Source organism: Rhinolophus sinicus, linkage group LG13 (assembly GCF_036562045.2).
Source record: "Rhinolophus sinicus isolate RSC01 linkage group LG13, ASM3656204v1, whole genome shotgun sequence".
Classification (NCBI taxonomy): domain Eukaryota; kingdom Metazoa; phylum Chordata; class Mammalia; order Chiroptera; family Rhinolophidae; genus Rhinolophus; species Rhinolophus sinicus.
This window is the reverse complement of record NC_133762.1, coordinates 46,146,629-46,170,635: the sequence shown is the minus strand read 5'-3', so window position 1 is coordinate 46,170,635 and position 24,007 is coordinate 46,146,629. Positions and strand designations below refer to the sequence as shown.

Sequence of the window (24,007 nt, the reverse complement as noted above, 5' to 3'; positions counted from 1 at the left end):
GCTTTTTGATGCTTTTGTATCTTAGATTATATCAGCAACAGATGTGGGTTTTTATATGGCTGAGGGAAACAGGTGACTTCAGGATTGCTTCAGAATCACTGTCATTCTATTAAAAGCCAATCAAGGTTGAAGGGCTCATTATCAGAAATGCAATGATATCAAGGAACCGTGATGGCTCGTTTAAACCTGAATTGTATTTTTTAAAGCTAGAAATAGAAAGAAAAATGGCACTTGAAAAGAAATGTATCCAGATGAACAGTTAGAGAAAAGCTTAAAATTTCAAACCATTTCCCGTTTAAAATTAACACAGCAGTAATGGAATCTTTTACTTTAAAATTCAGAACATCTTTGATCATCTGGATAATATATAAATATTTTATTTGCAGAAACACATGGAAACACCAATATATTTAGCTGTAAAACACCCTTTGACCACCTCTCCGGTCCCAGTCCCCTCTTTCAAGTTAACCAATAATTAAAAAGTTTGTTTTAGATATCCAGAACTTGTCTATTTATTCTCATTCATATTTATGTACACAAACAGACAGAAACATAGTTTGTTTTGCATTTTAGACAAATATATAGGTGGTGTGGTATTTTGCATATCTAAACATGTTTTTGAGTTCTATTCTCTTGATTAATAGTGCAGATGTCCAATTCTCCATTAAATCATTTTGTAATTTTGAAAGCTTTGCTTCACTGTCTTCCAACTTCCAAATTTTCTGTAGAGAAGCCAGATCACTTTCTGAGTTCAATTTGTGACCTGTAGTTTTCTTTCTGGAAATATTTAGAAATTTCTCTTTGTCTTTGGTGTTCTAAAATTTCTCAGCTTTGGGCTTTACTGTGGGTCTTTTTTTTCCTGTTGCTGGGCAATCAGACTGGCGTTTCACTATGGCAACTAATGCTCTTCAGTTGTGAAAAAGGTTTTCTATTATATTTCTTTGATAATTTATTTCCCTCAGTTTCCTCTTTCTGGTGCCCCTCTTAGCTAGGGTCTGGGGCTCTGGGCACTTAGCGTTCTCCCTTCTTTTTTCTGCAAAATCAGTTCCATTTGCCTTCTGTCTTCTAATTATATATTGATTTTCTATGCACAGTTATCTCCTATTTTGTATTAATTGATGCTTTTTTTCTTCTCTATTATTTTATGAGGAACCATTTAAATATCATTTATAAGAATCTGTCCCACAGAAATACACAATATTTCTTAAGAATATTTATACATAGTTTATATATGTGTTACATATTTTATGGTTTCTGTTGTTTTATATTATACATAATTATGTGTAGATATGCTTTACATATATACATATACATACCTATGTGTGTTTGTGTTTGTGTGTGTATTTGTGTGTGTGGAGATAGAGAGAGAGAGAGAGAGAGAGAGAGAGAGAGAGAGATTATTGTTGCTGTGAGAGGAAAACTGTTGACTAACATCCAGTGCCTCATAAAATTCTTTTTAATTATATAAGTTTTCAATTGTTTTATTGTCTGCAAGTTTCCAATTATCTTATAATCAGCCGATAATATTTAGTATTCAAATAGTTATAGGTCTTAATACTCTCTTTCTGTAGCTCTGTAATTCACTAAGATGGAATATCTTAGGTTGGGATAAAAGAGCGGTTGGGAGAAGAAAGTAAGAAGGCTGAAGACTAAATTTGTGGCCTAGTCTTACCATTGCCCACGTAGGCAGATCTCTCTGGTTCTCTTTCCATATTTGCTAAATGAAAGTGTCATCTCAGCTTATTTTAAACTCTTTGCATCTCTGATTGTCTATGTAATTTTCTAAAATTCTCTGTCTTAGTTTGCTTACATTAGCAATAGCTCTTTTATCCCACCTTTGATGATTATAAATTGCATTTGCCCATGGCCCATCAACATATTTTCGTGTAAATAATGAAAACAGCAGAGCATGGCACCATAGTCTGAACACAAGATGTTGTCAGGAGTTCAGTGGAAAAATCCTTTATTAAGTAAGGGAGGATAAATCTGGAGAAATGCCATTCCTGGACTCTGGAGGTAATGAAAGCAAAGCCCTCAGGGTTATATAATCAATTTTTCAATTAGTATGCTTCCCTCCCCTTTTAACTGTGTGTAAATGAATAGCAGCTAAAAACAAAGGAAGGAACACAGAGGAAACAGAGGAAAGAAGATTGGAACAATGTAATAGAGAAGAAACTGCATTTACCTGACATCTGCACTGTAGAGAAGGGAAGCATGTGATCTGAAACCAAAAGGGACTGAATTTTTAAAATAATGGACAAGTTACCTGGATAGCTAGTGTGAACATAGCTGGGCATCAAGACACAGGGAGGTAGGTGTGCTTGGTTGGGAATGTGTTTGCTGGTGTCAAAGTAGAGGATGTGCTTAATAATATTTACATATTTTGCAAAAAAATTAATGGATTAAAAAGTTTAAGACAAAGGTAATGCACATTATGCAAAATTCAAAGAGGACAGGAGGCTATTCAGGGTACTCATTCCCTCCTTATATTGCATATAGTTTTACTGACAGTAAGCTATTAAATACCAACACAGGCTTTTAAAAATAAATTTACATGTATGTGTATATATATTAATATGTATATATATATATAATGCAGATACATATGGATGAATGGATGGACAGACAGACATATGGAGTGCTACTTTCAGTTCTACTGCCCTCCAATTTCAAGAGATAAAAGATATTTTTTAAAAAATCTATTTTCCATTCTACTCTTTGATAAATGAGTGAGCACTATAATTCCAAGATTAGAAATCTAGGTGATAAATAGTTCTCAATATGTGATCTCTGTTTTCCAACTAAATTAGCTTTAGTCTTTAGATAGAATGTTCTGAAAGGCCAGAATCCTGGTCAAAACCATGGCAGAGTATAGTGCGGTGATGACCACCCTAGGTGTCTTTACTCACCCTCTTGGGCTCTTGTAAAATCTCACATAATAGCTTTTTTCACATTTTAGTTTGCCAGTAAGACTAAAATGTGGAAGAATTCTAGAAATGTAAATCATCATAATAAAACTGACCAAACATGCCAAACAATATATGTAGGCACAAGGTTTAAAGAAAAGGAAACCATCATTTCTAAAATCCCCAGCTAAGCCCCAGTTCTGATGGTCATATCAGGACAGAGAGAAGATTTGCAGGTCACATGGAAAGTTGAATCTGTGCCCTCTCAGGGGCATACATTCACCTATGAATATATGTACAGGCTAACTCTATCGAAATATCACCAGAAAAGTGGTTGTCAAGAGACAGTCTAGTTAATTTGCTTACTAGTACTATTTTATTTTAGTGCTGATCTTAATAGAAGGGTATCCCGAGCCTTTACATATAAAACAGATATTTTTTTAAAAAGTTCTGGTTATAGCTCTGCAGAATTGAGCATAATTTTCAGCCATGAAACAGCAAACATTTCTTCTAAAAATATGAGTTTAAAGGCTTTGACTAAAACTCTTGCCAGAGCTTTTGACAAGAGTTCAATTTGGTAGAGAAAATAATAAGAGAAAACAGGAAAAGGCTGGCTCCATCTAGGTGACTGTGCCTTTTGTTCCCATGTGACCCAAACTTCATGAAGCTGTTTGTTATTCATCTCATTACAAATATCTCTCTGTCACAGCAGGTGTTGGGTCAGGAGAGGACACAGTGTCCAGGAAACCTGTAATCAGGTTAGAAAACTCCCAGGTGAACCATTCCCTTTCAATTGACTCTGAGTGGCTGGCACTGCCAACCACAACTCTGAGCTGCCTGCCCACGAAATTGCTGTTAAGTCACCACAGAAATACTTCTCCAAGCTCACCTCCCTGGAGGTATAGGAGCTACACTTCGAGTGACAAAAAGGGAAGCTGTCCTAGCCTTTCTAATTATTAAAGGAAATAGACAATTTCCTTAGAGTTGCTTCAAAATCTCACTTCCCATAAGATTGATTTTAAAAGTTTCTTGCATGAATCAGTCTCTGGGTAAAGTTCAGTCTTCCAAAGATGTCCTTCCCATTTTTAGCTTCCCAAAATGGTGGCTGAGTCTATTACATAACTCAGTGTTTCTTCAAAGTGGGAAAAGAGGAGGCAGCAGGCTCAGATCTACAAGGCTTCCCTCTATATCCTCACAGGTTTCTGCCGTGAAGTGGCTGGTCTAGATTTTTCCATGGACTAGTGGCTGCTGGCCATTTGGCAGGCACTGCTTGAACCCACGGTTTTCTGGGTTCACTTGACCACTGGGAGCCTCTTTGTCTTGTTCTTAGGTTTCCACCAGCCCCCTCAACACTACCATTTCCCATCATTGGGGCATAGAAATTTTCCTGTCCCTTCTAAGACACACATGATATGGGGAGCCATGAGCCCTATCCAGAACCTTCCAAATTTTTGTCTGAAGAGTAGAAACCAAAGAGCTACATACAAATCTCACATCATGCTCTATTCTCTCTCCTCTTTTTCTTCCCACAGTTCCTGGGGTTGGAAGAGGTGGGCTTTCCTCTTCCTCTATGTCACATTCTGAGTTCTGTCTTCACTGGGTGTATAGTAAGGCTCCAGCCTCTCAGGCCTGGCTTATGTGGTAAAAGAAGCTAAAGGAATTTGGAAAAATCCCTCCTCTCTTGAAGTCTCTGGTTTTCAAGTTTTCTGCCTTGTTAAGATCTTCTCCCTTAGGTGTCCTTTCTTCTCCTCTCCTCTCCTCTCCTCTCCTCTCCTCTCCTCTCCTCTCCTCTCCTCTCCTCTCCTCTCCTCTCCTCTCCATTCTGAGTTGTGACTCAGCCTGGGGGGTGGGGAAGAGAGGAAGGAGGATACTTCAAGGGAAAAGAAAATATATCATATTTTCTTTTAAATAGTGAAAATAGTTTCACTACTGCACAAGGCAGAGTGAATTCTAATTACAGAATGGTCAATGTGGAAGCCTCTTGATCAGCAGATGCTTTAGTACAGCAGCCATGCAGATTTTGTTTGTGGATTAGTTATAAAGATATAATGTAAGTTGTATGAGTATTATCCTTAATGTACTAAATAGCAAGAGAAAACAACCTAACATTTAGATGGGGTCTAGGGAAACCCTTTATTATTGTTGATAGTTTATGCTGCACACTCATTAAGAATCATTCTTCCAATGAATATTGATTCATCACGGGAAAACACAACTCTGCCAACCATTAATAGGTGAGATTTCTTTTTCTCTATTCTTCCTTGGCAATCGTTTTATATAGTAATCTCATGATAAACTAGACTGGACCATAAATTAGAAGTACTAATTAATCTCTTCTCAAATAGGTTTTCCCTTATTCTCTACATTCCCCATTGCTATTCCAGATTTCTGCTTCCCTTCAAGTCTGGAGTTGAGGAAAAGCATCAGATGAACTGTCTCCTATTCTTGCCTCCTGTTCATCCTATTCTTATCTGGCTTCCACTCCCACCTGCACAGTGACCCCTCCTTAATACTGAGGGCACCAATGACCTGCTGGTTACTAAAGTCCAAGGACACCTTTCTGTACCGCTCAGTCACTGTAGACACTATGAGTCACTCACTTCATACTGATGCCTTTTTTCCTGTTGGTTTCTCTGGCATTCTTGGTTTTCCTCCCACCTCACAGCTTGTCCCCTTCCTGTCGTTTTCAGGCTTTTTCTCCTCCACCAGACCTCGCTTAAAATTAAGAGTTATCTGGACCTAACTCCTGGAAACCCTTCTCTTTTTCCCTTTATATCCCAAGCATTTTATCTATGATATGCTTAAATTCAATCTAGGTCCATGATATTCTCTCTCTCTCTCTCTCTCTCTCTCTCTCTCTCTCTCTCTCTCTCTCTCGCATGTAAACTACACCTGGAGACAGAGTAAACACTGCTTGTTTGGAAATGGTATAAAAGGGAAACATTGGAGAGAAATGTTTCCTACAGAAAATAAGAAAAGCCAAAAAACAATTTAATCTGAAAACTGGTATTTACCCCAGCAGTTTTCTATTCTATTTCATTTACTGTCACTTAAAACTTTTAGTAGGGAAAAAAGTGACCTTGTTAAAACAAATGAGGCAAACGTTAGTATTAGCAATGGGAGGGATATAATATTACAACTGAGGCAATTTTCAGGTAGAAATTGCTGAATGGGTTAGAAGAATGTTGTCAATGGCAGATTTATGTTTTAGGGGATTTTTCTGTTGCCCCCAAACTATTTTATATGGCGGGCCTGACAGTCCATAGGTCAGCAAGGCAGCCCTGCACCTTTCTGGTAGAGGAAACAAATTTAAAAAAAGGTTTTCAAAAGATAACAAATTATTTTGCAGCAGAAAGTTTTGTTTTATTTATGAAGGATGGGAAATGATGTTTTCAACTCCAATAACTGCAACAGGAAGTCTGCATAAATCCTGGGAAAACCCTATGCCGTAAAACAGTAACGTTTGTGCCAGTGGAGTGCTGGTAAATATTTAATAGGTGGTTCTCCTAAGGAAAGAAAAGTACCTCATTTATAGTGTTTGTTGATTTCCGTGGTGTAAATACTTCCACTATGGCCGACTTCAAGCTACGAAAGCGATTGTCTTGACCAGAGTTAGGAAGAGGTGCCCGGTAGCGCTTCATTTTGGTGACTATACAGATGCAATAGTTATAGACTACATCGAGAGCCCAGACTAGAGTGAAATGTCTTAAATAATTAGCAAGTGGTGAGTTTGGGGTATTTGCTATCTTTGTTGTTAATATAACTGGTTTAATTGTAAAGTTGATATAATTTACTTTTTAAATAATGGCCATGTTTAACAACTGGCTCACAGAATCCCTGAAAAATTAAAAAATGAGTCCCTGTGAGGTAGTGTGACCAGCTCCGACTCACCATTGGTTTGTCCTCAAAGAGCAATGAAAAATTAATAGTAAAATGTGCTTAAACAATATTTAATTACATTTGAGTTTTGAGAGGTGGACACTTTGCTTTAGGATTTTTATAAAAATTATTGATTTTCTAAAACTCTGTTATCTGTCAACAGGTAAATCAAAAGCAGTGATTAAAATCATCAGATGTTCGATCAATTGATGATAGTTTTTTGTCAATTTGTGTGAACTGAGTGTGAGATATGTATCACCTCTTAGGAAAAACAAAAACAAAAACAAAAGACAACAGAGAAAAAGATATTTGCTTATTGAAAGACATGTTTCATGGACTGAACAGTGTCCCCTCTAAATTCATTATGTTGAAGCCCCAACATATGTGACTGCATTTAGAGATGGGGTCTTTAAGGAGGAAATTAGGGTTAAATGAGGTCATAGAGTGGGGCCCATTGCTAGCATAACTGGCGTTTTAATAAGGAAAAGGAGAGACACCAGAGCTTTCTATCTCTTTTCAGGAGTGCAGATCAAAGGCCACATGAGGACTCAGCAAGAAAGCACCACCTGCAATCTGAGGAGAGAGGCCTCACAGAAATCAGTCCCACTGGCACCTTGATCTTGGACTTCAGCCCGCAGAACTGTGAGAAAATCATTTTCTGTTATTTAGGCCACTGTCTGAGATATTTTGTTACGGCAGCTCAAGGAGAATAATAGAACATGTAAATAATGAAATCACATGCAATTCCATAGCAGTCACATGCTACTCGGACCTCAGGCTTTATCACAGTGTCATGAGAAATCCCTTCCTATCTGCTCCTGTGCTTGATAAACTTCTACCTAATCCTATAGGTCAAGGGTTACCACCTCTGGGAAGCTCTGGGTGGTTTCCCCAAGTAAGTAAACAGCTCCCCTGTAAACAGCTCTATTACAATGATGATCATACTGTTTTGTCCCAACACAAACCCTTCAGATTACACATGAGAAATTAAGGTTCAGCACGTTATTTACCTGTGCTGCCTACATGTTAGCCATTAGTTACATGTGGGTATTTACACTTAAATAAAATTTAAGTATGTAAGATTAAAAATTCAGCTCCTGAGTCACATTAGCCACGTTTCAAATACTAAATAATCACTGGTACTAGTGGCTACCGCATTAGACAGTCAACAACGGGTCATTTCCATCACTGCAGAAAATTCTATTGGACGGAGCTGTCAGCAATTTGAGATGGAGGGCACAGGATACATCTTTTTGCAGTTTTATTTTCTAAGCACTTAGCCTAGTGCCTGCTACACAGTAGGCATTCAATAAGTATTAGTTGAATTAATAAGAGAAAAAAATTAATACTGTTTACTTAGTTGTAGCTATTGAAAACATTCATGGTTCTTGGAGACCACAGAAATAAATGCATATAAAATTTATTTTTATTATGGACAAGTAAAAAAAAATAAAATGAGCAATTTTCGTTTTCCCTGGGATCAGAACACCAACATCCATTATTAAGATATAATTATAGACTTCATCTCTCAGGTGTTAATATAGCAATCTATAGTTGTTAATTCAGAAGCACAATATCGATTCTAATTTATTTTTCTAGGTCATCTCTGCTCTGTTGTTCTATAAGTGACCCTATGGACTCATTAAATCTTTCAGCATGGTATTTATGCAACCCTATTTAATGAGTCCTCCAACACCCTGAATTCTCTGGATCTCATGCCTATTATTTTAGTGGCAAACTTCTGAGTTTAATTAATCGTATTCTTCATGGACTCAGAGGAGATCACAAAAAGGTGACTCAGTTGTACACAACTCTACTTACAGCCAGCCTCTTGGTCACCACATTTAAAGATCTTCAAAGAGACACACAATAACCTTTGTAAAACTACAGTCATCTCTCAGTATTCCCTGGGGACTGGTTCCAGAACTCCCTATCCCGTACCCCACCACCCCCAAGATACTGAAATCTATATGTGCATGCTCAAGTCCCTTATATAAAATGATGTAGTATTTGCATATAACCTACGTACATCCTCCCATATACCTTAAATCATCTCTGGATTACTTGTATCTAATACAATGCAAATGCTATGTAAATAGTTGTTATGTTATATTGTTTCGCAAATAATGACAAGAGAAAGTCTGTACATCTTCAATACAGACATGTCCTGGTAGGCTAAACTACATAATAACCGTCTGCAACAATGTTAACACTTATTTTTTCCCCCCGAATGTTTTCCATCTGCACTAGGTTGAATCCGTGGATGCAGAACTTGCAGATATAGAGGGCCGACTGTATTTAGATATTCTTACTCTTAGAAACTTTTCTTCGTTTCTTGCTTAAATCTTTCATAATTCGACCCAAAGCATTTCCCCTCACTCTAACTTCAAAGCAAAAGAAGAATAGGGTCATCTGTCACATGCTCTGGAGAAGCCCCTCTGTGCTATGACTGAGGTTTAACACAATCTAAAAGGAGATGTATCTCTTCCAATATATTCTTTTAGATTTCCTAGTTACCTCAGGGGTAAGTCCTAGAGTTGAGTAGATTTTATTTAAATGAATAAATGAAAACCATAGAAACAATGGCTTAACAAATAAAAATAGACCCTGGTGCAAAATCGAATGTGTAACCTAACTCCTTTCTCATAAACCCAGCCCACAGCTTTCCAGTGGGAGAAGCGTGTTTTAGTTAACAAGGATGCCTTTCGAGGGCTGCGGGAAGAGAAGGAGTGAAGAGGAGTGAGTGTGGAGAGAAATAAGAAGAGCTCAAGGGAAGCAAACCCATCTAGCCTTTGGTTCGAAGTCAGCACCAACAATATAAGCTAGATGGCATGGGAGTAGAGGAGGGAGGGAGGAGGAAAGTCAAGGTTGGGAGGAGCTGAGGGTGTCTGTCCTCAGTCCCAATGCTTCAGAGCAAACATGAACAGAGAAGGTGGTGTCCAAATCCTTTTACGCCACTCGTGCAGGCCACACCAGGTCTCAGAGCCTCCCCCTTTGCTTGGCATTGCTTTGCTACTGGATGTGATAAACACAAAAAACAGCTGCCTGCCTCTCAATGATAGGAGCTGCTGCCTGAGGTGGTTCCTGGAGGTGAGTCTTATTTTCACAGGGCTGCAGGTTCTCTAACATCTAGTCCTGGGAGATGTTCTCCAAGACAGCTGTTTAAAACAGGTGATTTTGAAAAACTTGAACATCCTGCCTATGATGTTTAATTCTTCTTGCTGTTGTGACAGGTTTGGGGGCCGAATTTCTGGCAAGATATAATTGTGATCTTGCGGAGGCTGGGGTATGCCACCAGAAAATGAAATAGCATTTGGTATATAGGACTGTGTTTATCCTTTCTAATCACTCTGAGTGATCTGCTTCATTCAACAGAGAGGCTGGTGTTCTCTCCATTTTACAGATGAGTATACTGAGGCACAGAGTGTACCCTTAGTGCTGGCCTGTCCAAGAAAGGCGAGATAGAGATACTACATCTCTGACATGTACATTATAAAATCATGCCTTCAGATATTTACTGAGAAAGCTGACGGACACAATACATGGGGCCCCAAGGGACCCCATGGGTTTGGTACTTCTTGTCTGACCTTAGTACAAAGTTCATTAACCTTTTTGAACCTTAATTTCCTCAAGTGCACAATGGTGGAAATAAGAAGATAATACAGGTGATGTACTTTGAAGGTGCTTGTCAACATAGTAAGTGCTCAATAAATGCTAGTTGTTATTGTTTTTATTACTTAAGTGTCAGAAAAAAAAAAATAATGCCCTTCTATGGCCTTCACTTGCTTTTTATTATTTTAAAGCATGTAGGAACTGTGTTTATTGCTCTTTTGTGCTCCCTATTGAAATTGGCATAGCCTAGAATAAAGCAGAAACTTAATAAATGCTTGGCATAAATTTATAGTTTTCCAATAATAGATCATCAGTATTTTTAGAAATTGGTCATTGTATAGCTTTTTACATAAAGGTTCATAAATACTCAAAATGTGCAGATAAGCTTTTTTATTTGTTTTTAATTTTGCTCTAAAATTATTTATATTTATTATAAAATAGAAGTTACCAGGGTTTTAAAAGTATGGGTAACCTGTTCAGCTTCACTTATCAATCTCTATCTGATAATAAGGAATATATTTACCATCAATGAGGCTTGTATTCACAAATTTAAAAATGTGAAATTTTAAGTATTAATGTAATGAGTATTCCTGGACTCAATCCTATAGTACAAAAATCATTCTTTTCTGGCAAATGTGTGATGGCTTTTTATTCATTCATTTTGTTTTCAATTCTAGTCTATCAATGGAGATGTTTAAGGTGAGGAAGAAACATTTAAAGAAATATTAAACTTCGTACAAAATTTACTTTACAGATACTGCTAGGAAAGAAGAACTTTTTGTTCTTTTTCAAAGACAAAATACTGTTATATTTTTTCTGTTTTTGCAATGAGGCCTATTTTTCCATAGAAAGCGTGAAATTGGTTTATTTTTATGTTGCCTTGTATATTTGGGAAGCTAAAGGGACCAAACTAAGTGTGTGATTAAAGATTTTTTTAATGTCCAGGTATTGTGGGAATATCTATCACTTTTGAAATGAAATATTTTTGCTAAGCAGGAAGCTCAGTTGACATTCTGAAGGGAATCCAAGTTGGGAACCAGCTATCACAAGCCTGATAGAACACAGGACAGAAATGTAACATTTACTTCCCTATTGCATTTGTTTTGAAAAACAAAACCCAAGTCATGTGTTCTGAGCTCCACTGTTATTTACCTCCTCTGAGAGAATTTAATATTCTACGTGTGATATTAAATGTTTCACAATAACTCTCAAAACTACTAGGACAGTAACAAGTGGAACAACAACAAAAATCTACTGATGCTTATAATTGCTGATTTAAGAGATAGCTTAAACATTTATAGCCAAATGAATAAGACATTTTCAAGGTCTCCCTGATGACTTCCCGGAATAATCAATATTACTTGCCCCTCCTCCACCCCAACGTCCATTGTGGGCTTTATCACAAGGTCACCATGGGAACAAGATCTTCACCTTTGGGAAGACAGGGACAGAATTCATAGCCAGGCTATGGCTTTACTCTCAAATGACATTCTCTGCCTCTCTCTTACTAGTGTCACAGTCAGAAGCGGAAAATAAAAGTGATGCTATCAAAGTGTCAGGCTCATGATTAGGCCAAATAAATTAAAATACAATAAAATACCATGATGGCAGCATAAAGCTTCTCCTTCCAGCAAGAATATAGGAATGTATTAGATTCCTGCTCAACAAATGTGGTCCATGGAAATGTGGCAGTAAAACTCAAAAAAAAAAAAAAAAGAAAAAAGAAAGAAAGACAGAAATGCAGATCTCAAGTCCTATGCTGACCTCCTGAATCAGATTTGCATTTTCATAAGATCTCCAGGTAATACACATACTCATTAAAATTTGAAAAGCACTGAGTTTGAACACCACTGTGAGTGGCAACTGATATAGATGAAAAGGAAGAACTTACACCACTTTCTCAGTAAAGTTGTTTTCACTAATTCTTCAACATGTTTCTAAACTGACTGCTTCACAGATCAGCAAGTGCTTGAAGACAAAAACATTGTAAGCCTCAACTGTAAAACTTTATTTTCAATACATCAGAATAGACATTTGCTTTTTTATAATCACTGCAATGCCTCTTTTCTCCCTGAAATGCACACCCATTAGAATGGCATAGGCTAGTTTTTCTTATTAGCAAGAGGAGTACAATAGATTTCATAATGCGTCTCCTTGAGCAAGTTAAAAGTCCTCTATAATTTTCCAGCTTCAATTTGCTCTAACCAGCAGCCACTGGCCCAAGCATCCCTACTAGTGAGGTATTTTTAAGAGCACTTGCTTGTAGAGAATCAGAAAATCTTGAGATATCCCTTTAACTCAAAATACCATGTAGGAATACAATGACTTTTGTTAGATTTTTAAAAGGAGGGGTGTGGTAAATTGAGTGGAGTGGGGCAAGAAGATCCCCTGAAAGTTAATTTAATCCCATTGGATTTTAAGATAATAAGACCAGGAAACCAGTGCTGGGAGAAGTAGTAACTTAAAAAATGTCTCACAGTGGAAACAGTGTGAGTGTAAAAGCGAAAGATCAAGGTAAAAAAGGAAGCCAATTTTGCAAATAGAGAAAGAAAAAGAAGAAATGGGAAGAAGACAATATGGAAGAATGGAATTTATGTCAGGAAGAGAGAGAACAATGATGAAGAAATAAATGCCAGAGGAAGGTGGGTAAAGATGAGGAGAGTATCATGAGTGTGTCTGGGAACTACAGCAGGAAAAAGATGGGAATGTAGAGAAAGCAAGGGTGAAGAACAAAGGAGCAAGTCCATGATGCCTATAAACAAAATGGCCACATGCCACCCTTCTCTCAAAAGCGACCCCTCCCATCCAGTCCTACCTGGCCGGAAGGATGGTGGTCACCACTTGAGAGCTTGAGGGTTGGGGGGAGTAAAGTTGGGGGAAACAGAGGGATCCTCATGGCAAGTTTCCGACAAGAATGAGGAGGAACCGTCCCCCTGTGTGGAAAAAAAGGGAGGCTGTCATTTTTGTGATATTGAAATTGATTTCTAAGTCATTTATTGTTTCAAATTATTTGTCTGGGAACTATCTTGGAGTGCCTTCTAGAATGGAGATTTAAAACCTCCAACTTTTAAAAATCTATTCCAACACTTCCTACCACAAATGCAATGGAACTGGCAATTAAATTCTCCTTGGTTCTTCCCTACCCTCTGCAGGAATTAGTTGTTAAACATGATCACAACTATTACTTTTGAGAAATTCTCCAAAAAATCCCAGTACTGTCAAGAAACCTGAGAAAAGATTTTATTGAATTATGGATAACTATTGAACAATTCAGCCTGATGAGTCTGGGCTTAATGGATATACTTTTCTCTTTCAAAGAGAGAGAACTATATTTTTTAATACACAAAATTAATTTCATTAGTCCTCTACATAAGGCATTCATTCAAAACTATGTATTGAGCACCAACTATGTGCCAGGCATTGTTCTCAGGTGCCTAGAGCTCAAGAACTTCATTGAGTGAAATAGTCAAAGCCGCTGCCTTCATGGAGCTTACATTCTAATGGGAGGGGCCAACATTGAATGACACACTTAAAAAAGAAGTAAATGACCTAAAAAGAGAAAGTAATACATGCTTTGAACAACAGAAAGTAGAGCAAAAGAAAAGGGAGAGGAGGTGCCGGTGATGGCAGAGTGGTGGTGGGGGTGGTGGGTGTTGCAAATTTAAATAAAGTGGTCACTGAAGGCTTCTTTGAGAAAACAGATTTGAGCAAAGATGTGAAAGACAGGGGGAGTTGCTCAAGCAGATACCTGGGAGATGGTCATTCTGGGCAGAAGAAATAGTCCTTACAACAGCACAAGATGGGATGGCCTGGCTTGTTGGGGCCCGGCAAGGAGCCCAGCATGCCCTGAGCAGAGAGTAGGTCAATGAAGAAACAAAGAGGGGATACAACAAAGTGGGGTCAGATTATGTTGGACATTGTAAACTTATTCTGAGAGAAATGGGTGCCATGGAAGGGTTTTGAACAGACGAGCAACCTGATTCATGTTCTAAAAGGATGACTCTGGCTGTCATATTGGGAATAGATTGTGAGTGGGAACATGTGGAAGCAGGAAGACCAGTAGGAAGCTATTTAGAAATTCAGATGAGAGATAAAGTAGCGTTGGCTGTGGTGCAGCTGGTACCTTAACAATTATAAAGATGTCTTAAGTGCTTTATAATACTTTGCAAGCCCTAGAGGTTTTTGGTTCCATCTGAAACAAAGACCCAATAATAAATTTAAGAATTGCATCAGCTCATTACGTATTTTCCCAGACTTAAGAACTATTTTAAAAATGTATATATTACTCCGCTATAAGAAAAGATGAAATGCTACCATTTGCAACAACATGAATGGATCTTGAGATGATCATGCTAAGCAAAATAAGTCAGAAAATGGTGAGAACCATATGATTTCACTCATATGTGGGACATAAAACTGAAAGCAACAAATGAACAAAACAAACAAACAAGCAAAAACTCATAGACACAGACAAGAGTTTAGTGGTTACCAAAGGATAAGGGGGTGGGGGGAAGGTAGAAAAAGTTAAAGGGGGTCAAATATATGGTGATGAAAGGAGATTTGACTTTGGGTTGTGAACACACAATGCAATGTATAGATGATGTGTTATAGAATTATACACTTGAATGATGTATTATAGAATTATACACTTGAAACCTATATAATTTTATTAACCAATGTCACCTTAATAAATTTAATTTATAAAAATGAAAAAAAAATAACGTGTCAGGTTTTAAGAAAATGAAAAGAGAGAAAAACCAAAGCTAGAATACAATATATTTCCTCTTATTTATATGTCATCGAAACATGTACATGCTGCTGGCTACTCTCTTAGACATGAATTTCCATATACTAGCATAATTAGCTGGGCAAAATGATTAAACATGCTAAGCTTTCCTCCCATTGTGTAAAGTTGTTTGTGTGTGAGTGTGTGAATGTATACAAGTATGTGTGATGGTCACAGATGGTCTGTAGTGAAGAATCCATCCAAACTATCACAAATATCATGAAGTGTTTACTCTTCTATCATAGATCATTCATTAGCAAAACCTAAAACCACCTCTACTGATAAGACTTGGAAATATGAAAATATTATTTGAGCCTGGTGTCAGCTACAAATTCAAATACCTCTTTGTTAAATTCAAAGACTATCCTCAGCAAATGATTATAATAAATGTAGAAGACTTACGTTAATTGATTTTTGTTGACAGAAAATGTATAAGGAAGACTCCAAGTGGTAGATTTGTCACTTTAATTTGGCCTTAGGCACAATACATGGACAATAGAGAATGTGACTCTTGCTCTTTGAAACAGTTTTTTTTTCTATTTTGAACTGAAACTTTCTCCAGCATTGTTTTTTTCAGCCCAGTGGCCCTGCATTTACCCTTCTGCAATAGCCTTTTGTCTAGTGTGCACATACAGCTTCATCAAATATTGCAAACCACCTAATCCACTTCCTCTTTGGATATTCTACAGGTAAATATGAGTTTGGCCACCCTTCCCCTTAAAATGTTGAAGGCCATAGTAAAATCAGGTAGTGGTTTTCTGTGATCAATTAAACTTTTACATTCTGTGCTTTAAAAAGTGTTTAGGGTATGTGTGTTTGACTATTTCATTATCCTGGTCATACCAAAGAAGGGCTTTAAAAACAAACTAGAGATACATTAGGAATAAAACATCTAATTACTATTGGAGAAATTCATATAAATTATGCACAATGACAGGCACTAAGCCCAAAGGTTTTGTGGGCCATTAATGGTTGTGTGGACTTTTTTTGTTTATGGTAGGTAGGAAGATGAAAGTCAATGGGATCTCATCTTATTCCTTATGTTAACCTCAGCTCTTGCTGGGAAGACTGTAAACCCCATCAACACATATATACCCTATTCTAGCAGGTGGTGAGTGTTCTCTTTGGATCCCTTTCCCTCCATTCAATACATCCATCACCATACTCTCACATTTTCTCATCCTTAGGAAAGAAAAATAAGGACAAGAGAAGAGAAAAAAGTTAATGGGGTAGAAAAAAGGGGAAGGAATCAATGGCATGAGAATCTCAGTTCCAATTTTTAAATCTCAAACTTACTTGCCTTACAGGGGCGAGTAGATAATAGAAACCCATAAATCAGCCTTGAGAATGCCATGGAAGCCTAAAGGGCAGACACTTCTCAGCTCTAGAGGTTTGTTTCCATGTTGGCTCACTGTAATTATATAATCTAATTTCCAAGAGAAATGAAATGTTTCTTTAAATAAGAACATTTCCAATTTTTAAAGAGTAGTACAATGGTTTTGTAATGTGCCAACTTGGCAAGGCTGAACCACATTTCCCAGAGTTTCTTTTCTATATGTTTCCGTTAGGGTGGGTTAAAGGGAGACTTTTTCAAGAGTTAGAGGGCTGATGAGGGAGGGGGCAGCCATTGTGTAACACACATACTATTGCTGATCTGTTGACTTGTCTTAATGGGGTGAAGCCGCAGCTGAGCCTGTAATCACTTCCCCTTCCCCTTGAGTATTTAGTTGTTCTGACTCCTAGGCCACGTGTGTGTGTGTGTGTGTGTGTGTGTGTGCTCAATTCTGTTTCAAAGAATCTCAGCTTCTGCAGATTATTCTAGTCACCAAGCCTGCTCATGATTGTCCCTTGCAGACTGCTTGCCTGCTAGGATCAGCATTAGATGGGGAGGCAGCCATGTGGAAATTGCACAGCCAGCCCCCACAATTGAATGAGCCAATTCCCTGAATACCTCTCTCTCTCTCTCTCTCTCTCTCTCTCTCTCTCTCTCTCTCTCTCATTGGTTCTGCTCTTGTAGTTGAACCTGATTGACATAGATGTTAACTAATTGAAACACTTTAGAAACATTATGTAAGAACTTTCTATTACCGATAATGGCTGGTTAAGGTATTTGAACCATCCTTTCTATTGAAAACAAATAAAAAATCTGGATTGGATATTCAAACTATCTTCTTTAAAGAACCTAAGAATCACAAAAATTTAAAGAATGATAAAGTTGAAACTACAGGGACATCAAACCTAGACAGGTAACAAGTAGGAAAGCTGCTTTTGTCCTGAGAGGCCTTTACAAATGCTGAAAATTTTGAATTCATTTTTGATAGCCTTGTAGGGTGAGGCCAATACTCAAAGCCTGTGGCATGCCTAAGATAAGGAATCTCATAGGAAACCTTCTCTACAATAAGGAAGGCATACAAATTATAGATTAGAAAATAAACCAAATAGAACTTCTGGAAATTAAATAAAATACAAAAGCCAAAATTAAAAATTCAGTGAATGAGTTGAATAGTGGTATAAATAAAAAATTAGAAAAAGGGTCAGAAAAAAATTGTCCAAAGGGTAGCACAGATAGAAAAAAAGATTGAAAAGAGTTAAAGGACAGGGAAGATGAAATAAGAAGGTCATTTTATATGTAAATAATGTGATGAAAGGAAATTATTAGAAAATATGATGGAAGCTATTTTGCGGACAATGATAGCTGAGAATTTTTTCACAACTGATGAAAGTTATCCATACAGTCACCTCAAACACATATTTAAACACATTGAAAAATAATATAAAATGTAAGAAAAAAATCCTAACTGCATGCAAAGGGGGAGGAAATACAAGTTATCATCAAAATAATTAAGATTAACAGTTAACTTTTCAACAAGAAGAGAAGTCAGTGGACAGTGGAATGTTATCTTCAATGATAAAAAATGACTGCCAACCTAAAATTCCATACCCATTGAAAGTATCATTATAGACTGAAAGTAAAATAAATATAATTTTAGACAAAAATGGAAACAAAAACTCCAAAAACTTTACCATCAGTAGACTGTATAAAAGGAACTTCTAAAGGATGTTAAAGATAATGATCCCAAATGAACAGTCTGAGACACAAGAATGCAGTAACGAAGTTTGTGAATATGTATAAATCTAAATGAATATTGACTATATAACAGAATAATCATGTCTTATGGGTATAGAAGTCTGTAGAATGAAAACAAATTTCAAAAATAAATTGAGAGAGACAAATGGAGTTAAAACTCTTCTAAAGTTCTAGTTTTGCCCAGGAGAGTAAATACGTCTAAGTTTTTACCTTCAAAAAAATAATGAAGAACTAGATATATTCTTCAAAGGCAATTCTTTGCATTGATAAAAATGAAAAGGAAATTTTTTATGCAGAAACAAACAAACAAAAAACCCACTGGGTGGGTCGACCAGGACTTGACAATGAGCAAAAGGTAGTCAATAGGCAATGAGTTTACACTCTGTCGTCTGGCTTCTATGAGAAGGTCCAATGGGTGCTGGCAAGGAGAATCTGCATTTCCCCCGCAAGTAGCAAAGGATTAGAGGTAGCACAAATTAATCAGGTAGGAAAGAAGATTTTACATTAAATGCCCAAGTTAGTCTCTTTTCTCCCTGAACACTGGGAAGGCACAACTGAAATAGCAGCATTTGGGGTTCTCAGGGCCCAGTGGTAGGTCTGACACGACTAACCTCACCCAGAGAGATGAGTCACTCTCGCTGTTACAAAGATGTCAGAGGGGAAATGAGGAAAATCACGCTATATTCCCCTGGTGGAGGGAAAAAAAAGAAAAAAAAAAAAAGAACCAACATGATGAAATGTTCTTTGATTATAAATTAAAATGCCCTAAAGGTTCCTGGAATTCTCTCTTGCTGATGAGCTAAATTAAAACAGAACACCTCCATTCTAAGAAGCAACAAAGACAAATTAAGTGTCAGAGAAAATGCAAATTATACATTTATCGACTGTTTTATGAGGTTACGCAGACAGTTCATTAAAAGTCCCCTCAAAAGATGATTCTTCTTGTAATGAGAGCCTATAGCTGCAAAGTGATCAATATGCATTGGAATATTCACAGCAGATTCAGGGCAACTCCTGATTAACGATATTTCAACATGTTAAATCCCTTTGAAATATTTAGGGAAAAGGCAGAATGTCCTCTTTATAATGAATCAATTCAGAGTCTAGCACCACCACAAAAGGTATGGTTTCTCTCCACTCACAGTTGGATTCTGGAATTGTTTCTCACACCTCTTATACACATAAACCCTTTCCTATTGACTTTGGCAAACCCAGGTATGGAAATCCCAAGGAAACCAATTATGTCACTGACTTGAAAGACTGCATCCGTCTTAAGAACTCTGCAGCTGGAGATTTCATAAAAAGACACACCTTGAACAGAGCTGAAAACAGTATACTCTCAGGGACTGAATCCAATATTTCACTGCCAGGAAACACGCAGCTGAATACTTCTCCAGAATTTAGAACTCTACTGAAAAGGAGCTGAATATTCTCTTTTAAGAGAATTTGTAACTTAATAAATTTCAATGGAACTTATGGACAGGAATGCACAATGTAATTTCATGTCCAATTGAGGGCCAAATATTTATCTACTGTATAAATTGCCTGTAGGGATCCTTACTTTCATTTTCCACAATATCCTCAAAAATTACACATATAAAGAATACACTCATTGACTTTTTTATTGGGGAAAAAAAACGGACACTACATATGAAAAAGTCCAGGAGCGTGTCACAAAGTGGGACATTCTAAAATAAATTTCACATTGTGGCTGGCCAAATTTGGATCGCTACCAAACATGAACCAGCGGGATGGAAGTTGTTGGTCCATGTGGAAATGAAATGGATTTTTAACCCGGTTTTGATTAAGGCACATTGTCCTATGACTGTTCTGTTGCAGGATGGTAAAAATTTGGGGAACTTGAATTGATCCTTCCATATCACAAGTGCATGGTGGAATAAAAGTTACTTTGAATTAATCTTCATATGCACCTCGCTCTAAATCAAGCCAAAACTTCTTGCCACATTAGAACTGTTGTTTTGCAACAATTGGCTTTTCAAATTTCTCTTGTTAAAATTTTATTTTTAAAAAACTTTTTTGTTAACTTTTAAATTTAGTGGTTTGGTTACCAAAGGCTTGGAAAATTATACAGATTGTGATTGGGGTTCAGAACAATTCAAAATAGTAGGAGAAAATAGGAATGTAAAAAGAGTTTCTTACCTGTTTAGGAGGAGGTTAGGAACATAGAATACATTATTACATTAGTTAGAATAAGTGGTTGAAGTGGAAGTAAATGATTTATTTGACAATATTGTGAAGAATACTGACAAATGGGAAGAAATATGACACCACGTAGTGTGTATTTTTGCTGGAAGCGAAAGATTAGCCATTATTGGTTTCTAGTTAGAAAATTACTCACCTCACTTAGAAAATGCTTGAAGGAAGAACGCTATTCCCTTTTGTAACATCTGGCAAAATTTGGCATGTTTTCGTCTTTGTAAGAAGGTTGCAACTATCTTTAATATTACCTACTAGAGTGTCAACACAGTTTCCTTGCCCAACATTCAGTGATGGTAGAATCCATAAATTTCTAGACGCCATAAAATCACTTTGCCTTCACGTCTTACTGACTGAATTGAGCTAATGCAGTTAACCTCTTTTATAGATACTGTTGGTCAGTTTCAAGTCCTTGAGTTGCTCCTCTTTCTATTATGTTTCTACTTTTGTTGATTTCCCTCACATCTATGCCATGTTCAAAGGCCATTCCAACACTGAATGTGAAGATGGATTATTTCAAAGCTAGTGCTGTTCTATTTCTGGTCCAAACCTAACAATCTAAGACTGTGTCTGACTGCTATTTGCCTACATTTGCTGTCCTGTGCTTTGATCTTTCTCCACAAGACCTACCCTTGATCTTATTGTTTTACTCCACTATTTATTATTGCTCTGTCTTGTCATGGTCATTTCCCTTGATTAGCCATTGTGTCCTACAATATTAATAGTAATGATTTCTTATTTTATTATTAAAGTCATGGTTCGAAAGCACAATATTTCTAAGCCCTGAAGAACACCTCTCAATAAATAGTTTGACATAGAACCAACAATCTTTAAGGGCAAACTTCAAATCCAGACACAATAAGAGGATCATAAGAAACTCATGGATGAAAAGCAAAGAGAAATCATAGTGGTTGTTATTTAAAGAAAAAAAATGAAGGCAATAGAACTACTAAAAATTCATAGATAAACTTCAGATTTCTTTTGAAGGGGCCAAAAACGATACGACAAATTGCTATAAATATGATAGCACACACCATTTATTACCTATCCAACTGCTATCTCACCTCTATTTCTTTGCTAAGAAGACAGTTTAGTTCAGGTACCTGATGACCATGGAATTGAGGAGAACTGGACTCCCTCCACCCTTTTGAATGAGTCTTAATTACTCTAAGCCAATCGTGAAAAGTACACTCTCATGTACATGACTGGTTTAGGAATGGGCATATGACACAATTCTAGCCAACAAGGGGAAGCTTATTCGGGAGATTTAGTAAGGTGTTTCTCAATCTTATAAAGGGTTATAAGGTAAAGACATTCCTTTTTCTGCCTTTGAATAATTTCATTTAGGATTGCGATGCATGGAGCTATGGCAGCCATCTTGTGACTAGGGGTTTACAGCCTGGGGATGAAAAGGAAAAAACTGAGATGGTATGGTGGAATTTCTTAAAATACCTGTGTTCTTGATGAAGTCATTGAGCCACTAACATAACCATTCGACAAACTGCAATATCTCTGAACTTCTAGTATTGTGACCTACTAAATTTAATTATTGTTTAAGACAATTTTAATTGAGCTTTCTGTAAAGTTGCTGCTGAATGCATCCTGACTGATAAATTGTCCAACAGTTATAAGTTCTAATGTTTGGTTATATCCAATGAAGAAATTTAAGAGATGTAAAGTTGATTTTAATCATGATGACCCAGACCAGTAACATAAAATCTTTGTAGGATTATTTACATTGAGAGTTGTAGAATTAAAACATATTTGTGATTGTATTTTATCAATGAGTAAAGTCGTTGACATTTTTGGACCAAAACAAAACAAAGCAAAATGAAACTCTGTGGGAATAACATTTCCCAAGAGAGATTTCTTAGAAATACAAAAACTGACGAGTGAGATATCAACCATAAGCTAAGTATATTATGTCAGTGTACAAAGTAATGATAAACTTGAATTCAGACAGCATGGATTGAAAAGGTATGTATTTGAATATATCACCTGTGATTGACTATTGTTAAGGTGTTTCTTAAATTTTAGTCAAACCTGGATCTTTTATTCCAAGTATTTGAGCATTTTTAAAGGATCAATCCTAAATGGAAAGCAGAGCAATTTCTAAAATTATGTTAAAATTTATTCTACTTTACATAACAATGTAATTATTCTACTTTACATTATAATGATAATAAACCTGAGAGGGTAACTAAGAATATTTAAATTGTATATTTATATGAAAAACAAAAGCATATTTAAGTAGTTAATAATTCTTGGGTTTTCATTACTGCTTGTGAATTTATATTGCCAAGCTTAAAACTTTAGGAGTCAAAAATATGAAATAAATGTCTTAGCTAATAAATGTGAAAGGAGAAGAGCATAAATAACCCCAAATATATATTTAGAATTAGCCACAAGAAATCTATAAGAAATAAATTAATGAGTGGACTATATAATGAAACAAAACAAATACTTTAGAGCTTTATAAGTTTAAAAAATACTCTTATGGAACAGCAGTACCTTTTACAGTAGATATTTTAAACTGAAGATTGAAGGACAGGAAAACTGAAAAGCACATTTTTCACAAGAGAAAAATATTACTTCATGAATCAAAATGGATGGAATCATCTAAAAGCTGAGATGCTGTTTGCTAATTTAAAAGTATTTTATTTATGTTCAGTTCGTTTAAAGTTAATATTCATTAAACATTGATTTGGACCAAACAATAAGCACAGGTAATTTTAAAGTGGAGCCCCAATGAACTATTATTATAGGAGAAAATTCTTTGTTTTTATCTGGTTTATGAGAATATTCTGTTAGGTAGAAACCAGGGTGATATTGATACAGGACACCCTCTGCTGGACAGAGTCTGCCATTACAATATTGCATCTTAAAGCTGAAGAGGCTGAGCTAATTTCCCTAATTCTCCCTATCTTGGCAGGGGAGAGGAACCACGTTGCTTTCAAAAATAGTTATGCCTGAACCACACCCCAGACCAAATAAAACCAAACCTCTGGAGTTGGGTTCTGTGTATTTGCAATTTGTAAACCTCACCAGTTGAAGACAAAAGCTTACTGAGTATGGCTATAAAGATTTTTTACTATCATTGAAAAAGATACATGAGTTTCACATGCGGGAAGTGATCTGAGATTGTGTGCAAGGTACATGAACTAGGGAAGTCTTATTCTAATTGAATGGAAAGAAGATGAAATTACTGTGTGTTATTATTCAGTTCAGTTTACCTTGGGCTTTTCGTCCAGGATCTGTTGGCGTATCTCCTTGTGTTTCTCTACAAGTTTTTCTTGCCGCTTACTTTGTGCCTCTTCTAACTGTAAGATAGTTACAAAGAACGTCATTTTTATCTAAACATTCAAGTGAATGTTTTCAGAAAAAAACTGAAAGCTGTTCAGACGTACATTTAATTATTTCATACCCTGGTCAAGAACTGCCCTTACAGGTATAGGAGATTGGTCAGGGTTGGAGCCGTGTGATGGCTACACAGGAGTGAGGGTGGTGTGATCAATGGAT

The 24,007-nt window shown here is 36.6% G+C and overlaps 1 protein-coding gene across 2 annotated transcripts in view; it reads right to left on the bottom strand.

Moving 5' to 3' along the window:
• The window catches only part of PLCB1 (phospholipase C beta 1), a 680,752-nt gene that overhangs the window by 55,333 nt on the left and 601,412 nt on the right, over positions 1 to 24,007 (bottom strand). Inside the window, exons 30-31 of one of the 2 annotated variants that reach the window (XM_074317199.1) lie at positions 23,722 to 23,808; positions 13,213 to 13,330 (exon numbers count right to left, since the gene is read on the bottom strand). In XM_074317199.1, the coding sequence (XP_074173300.1) occupies positions 13,232 to 13,330; positions 23,722 to 23,808 (186 nt within the window). In that variant the 3' untranslated portion in view covers positions 13,213 to 13,231. The remainder of the gene's footprint in view (positions 1 to 13,212; positions 13,331 to 23,721; positions 23,809 to 24,007) is intronic. The other variant, XM_074317198.1, reaches the window with a different exon arrangement.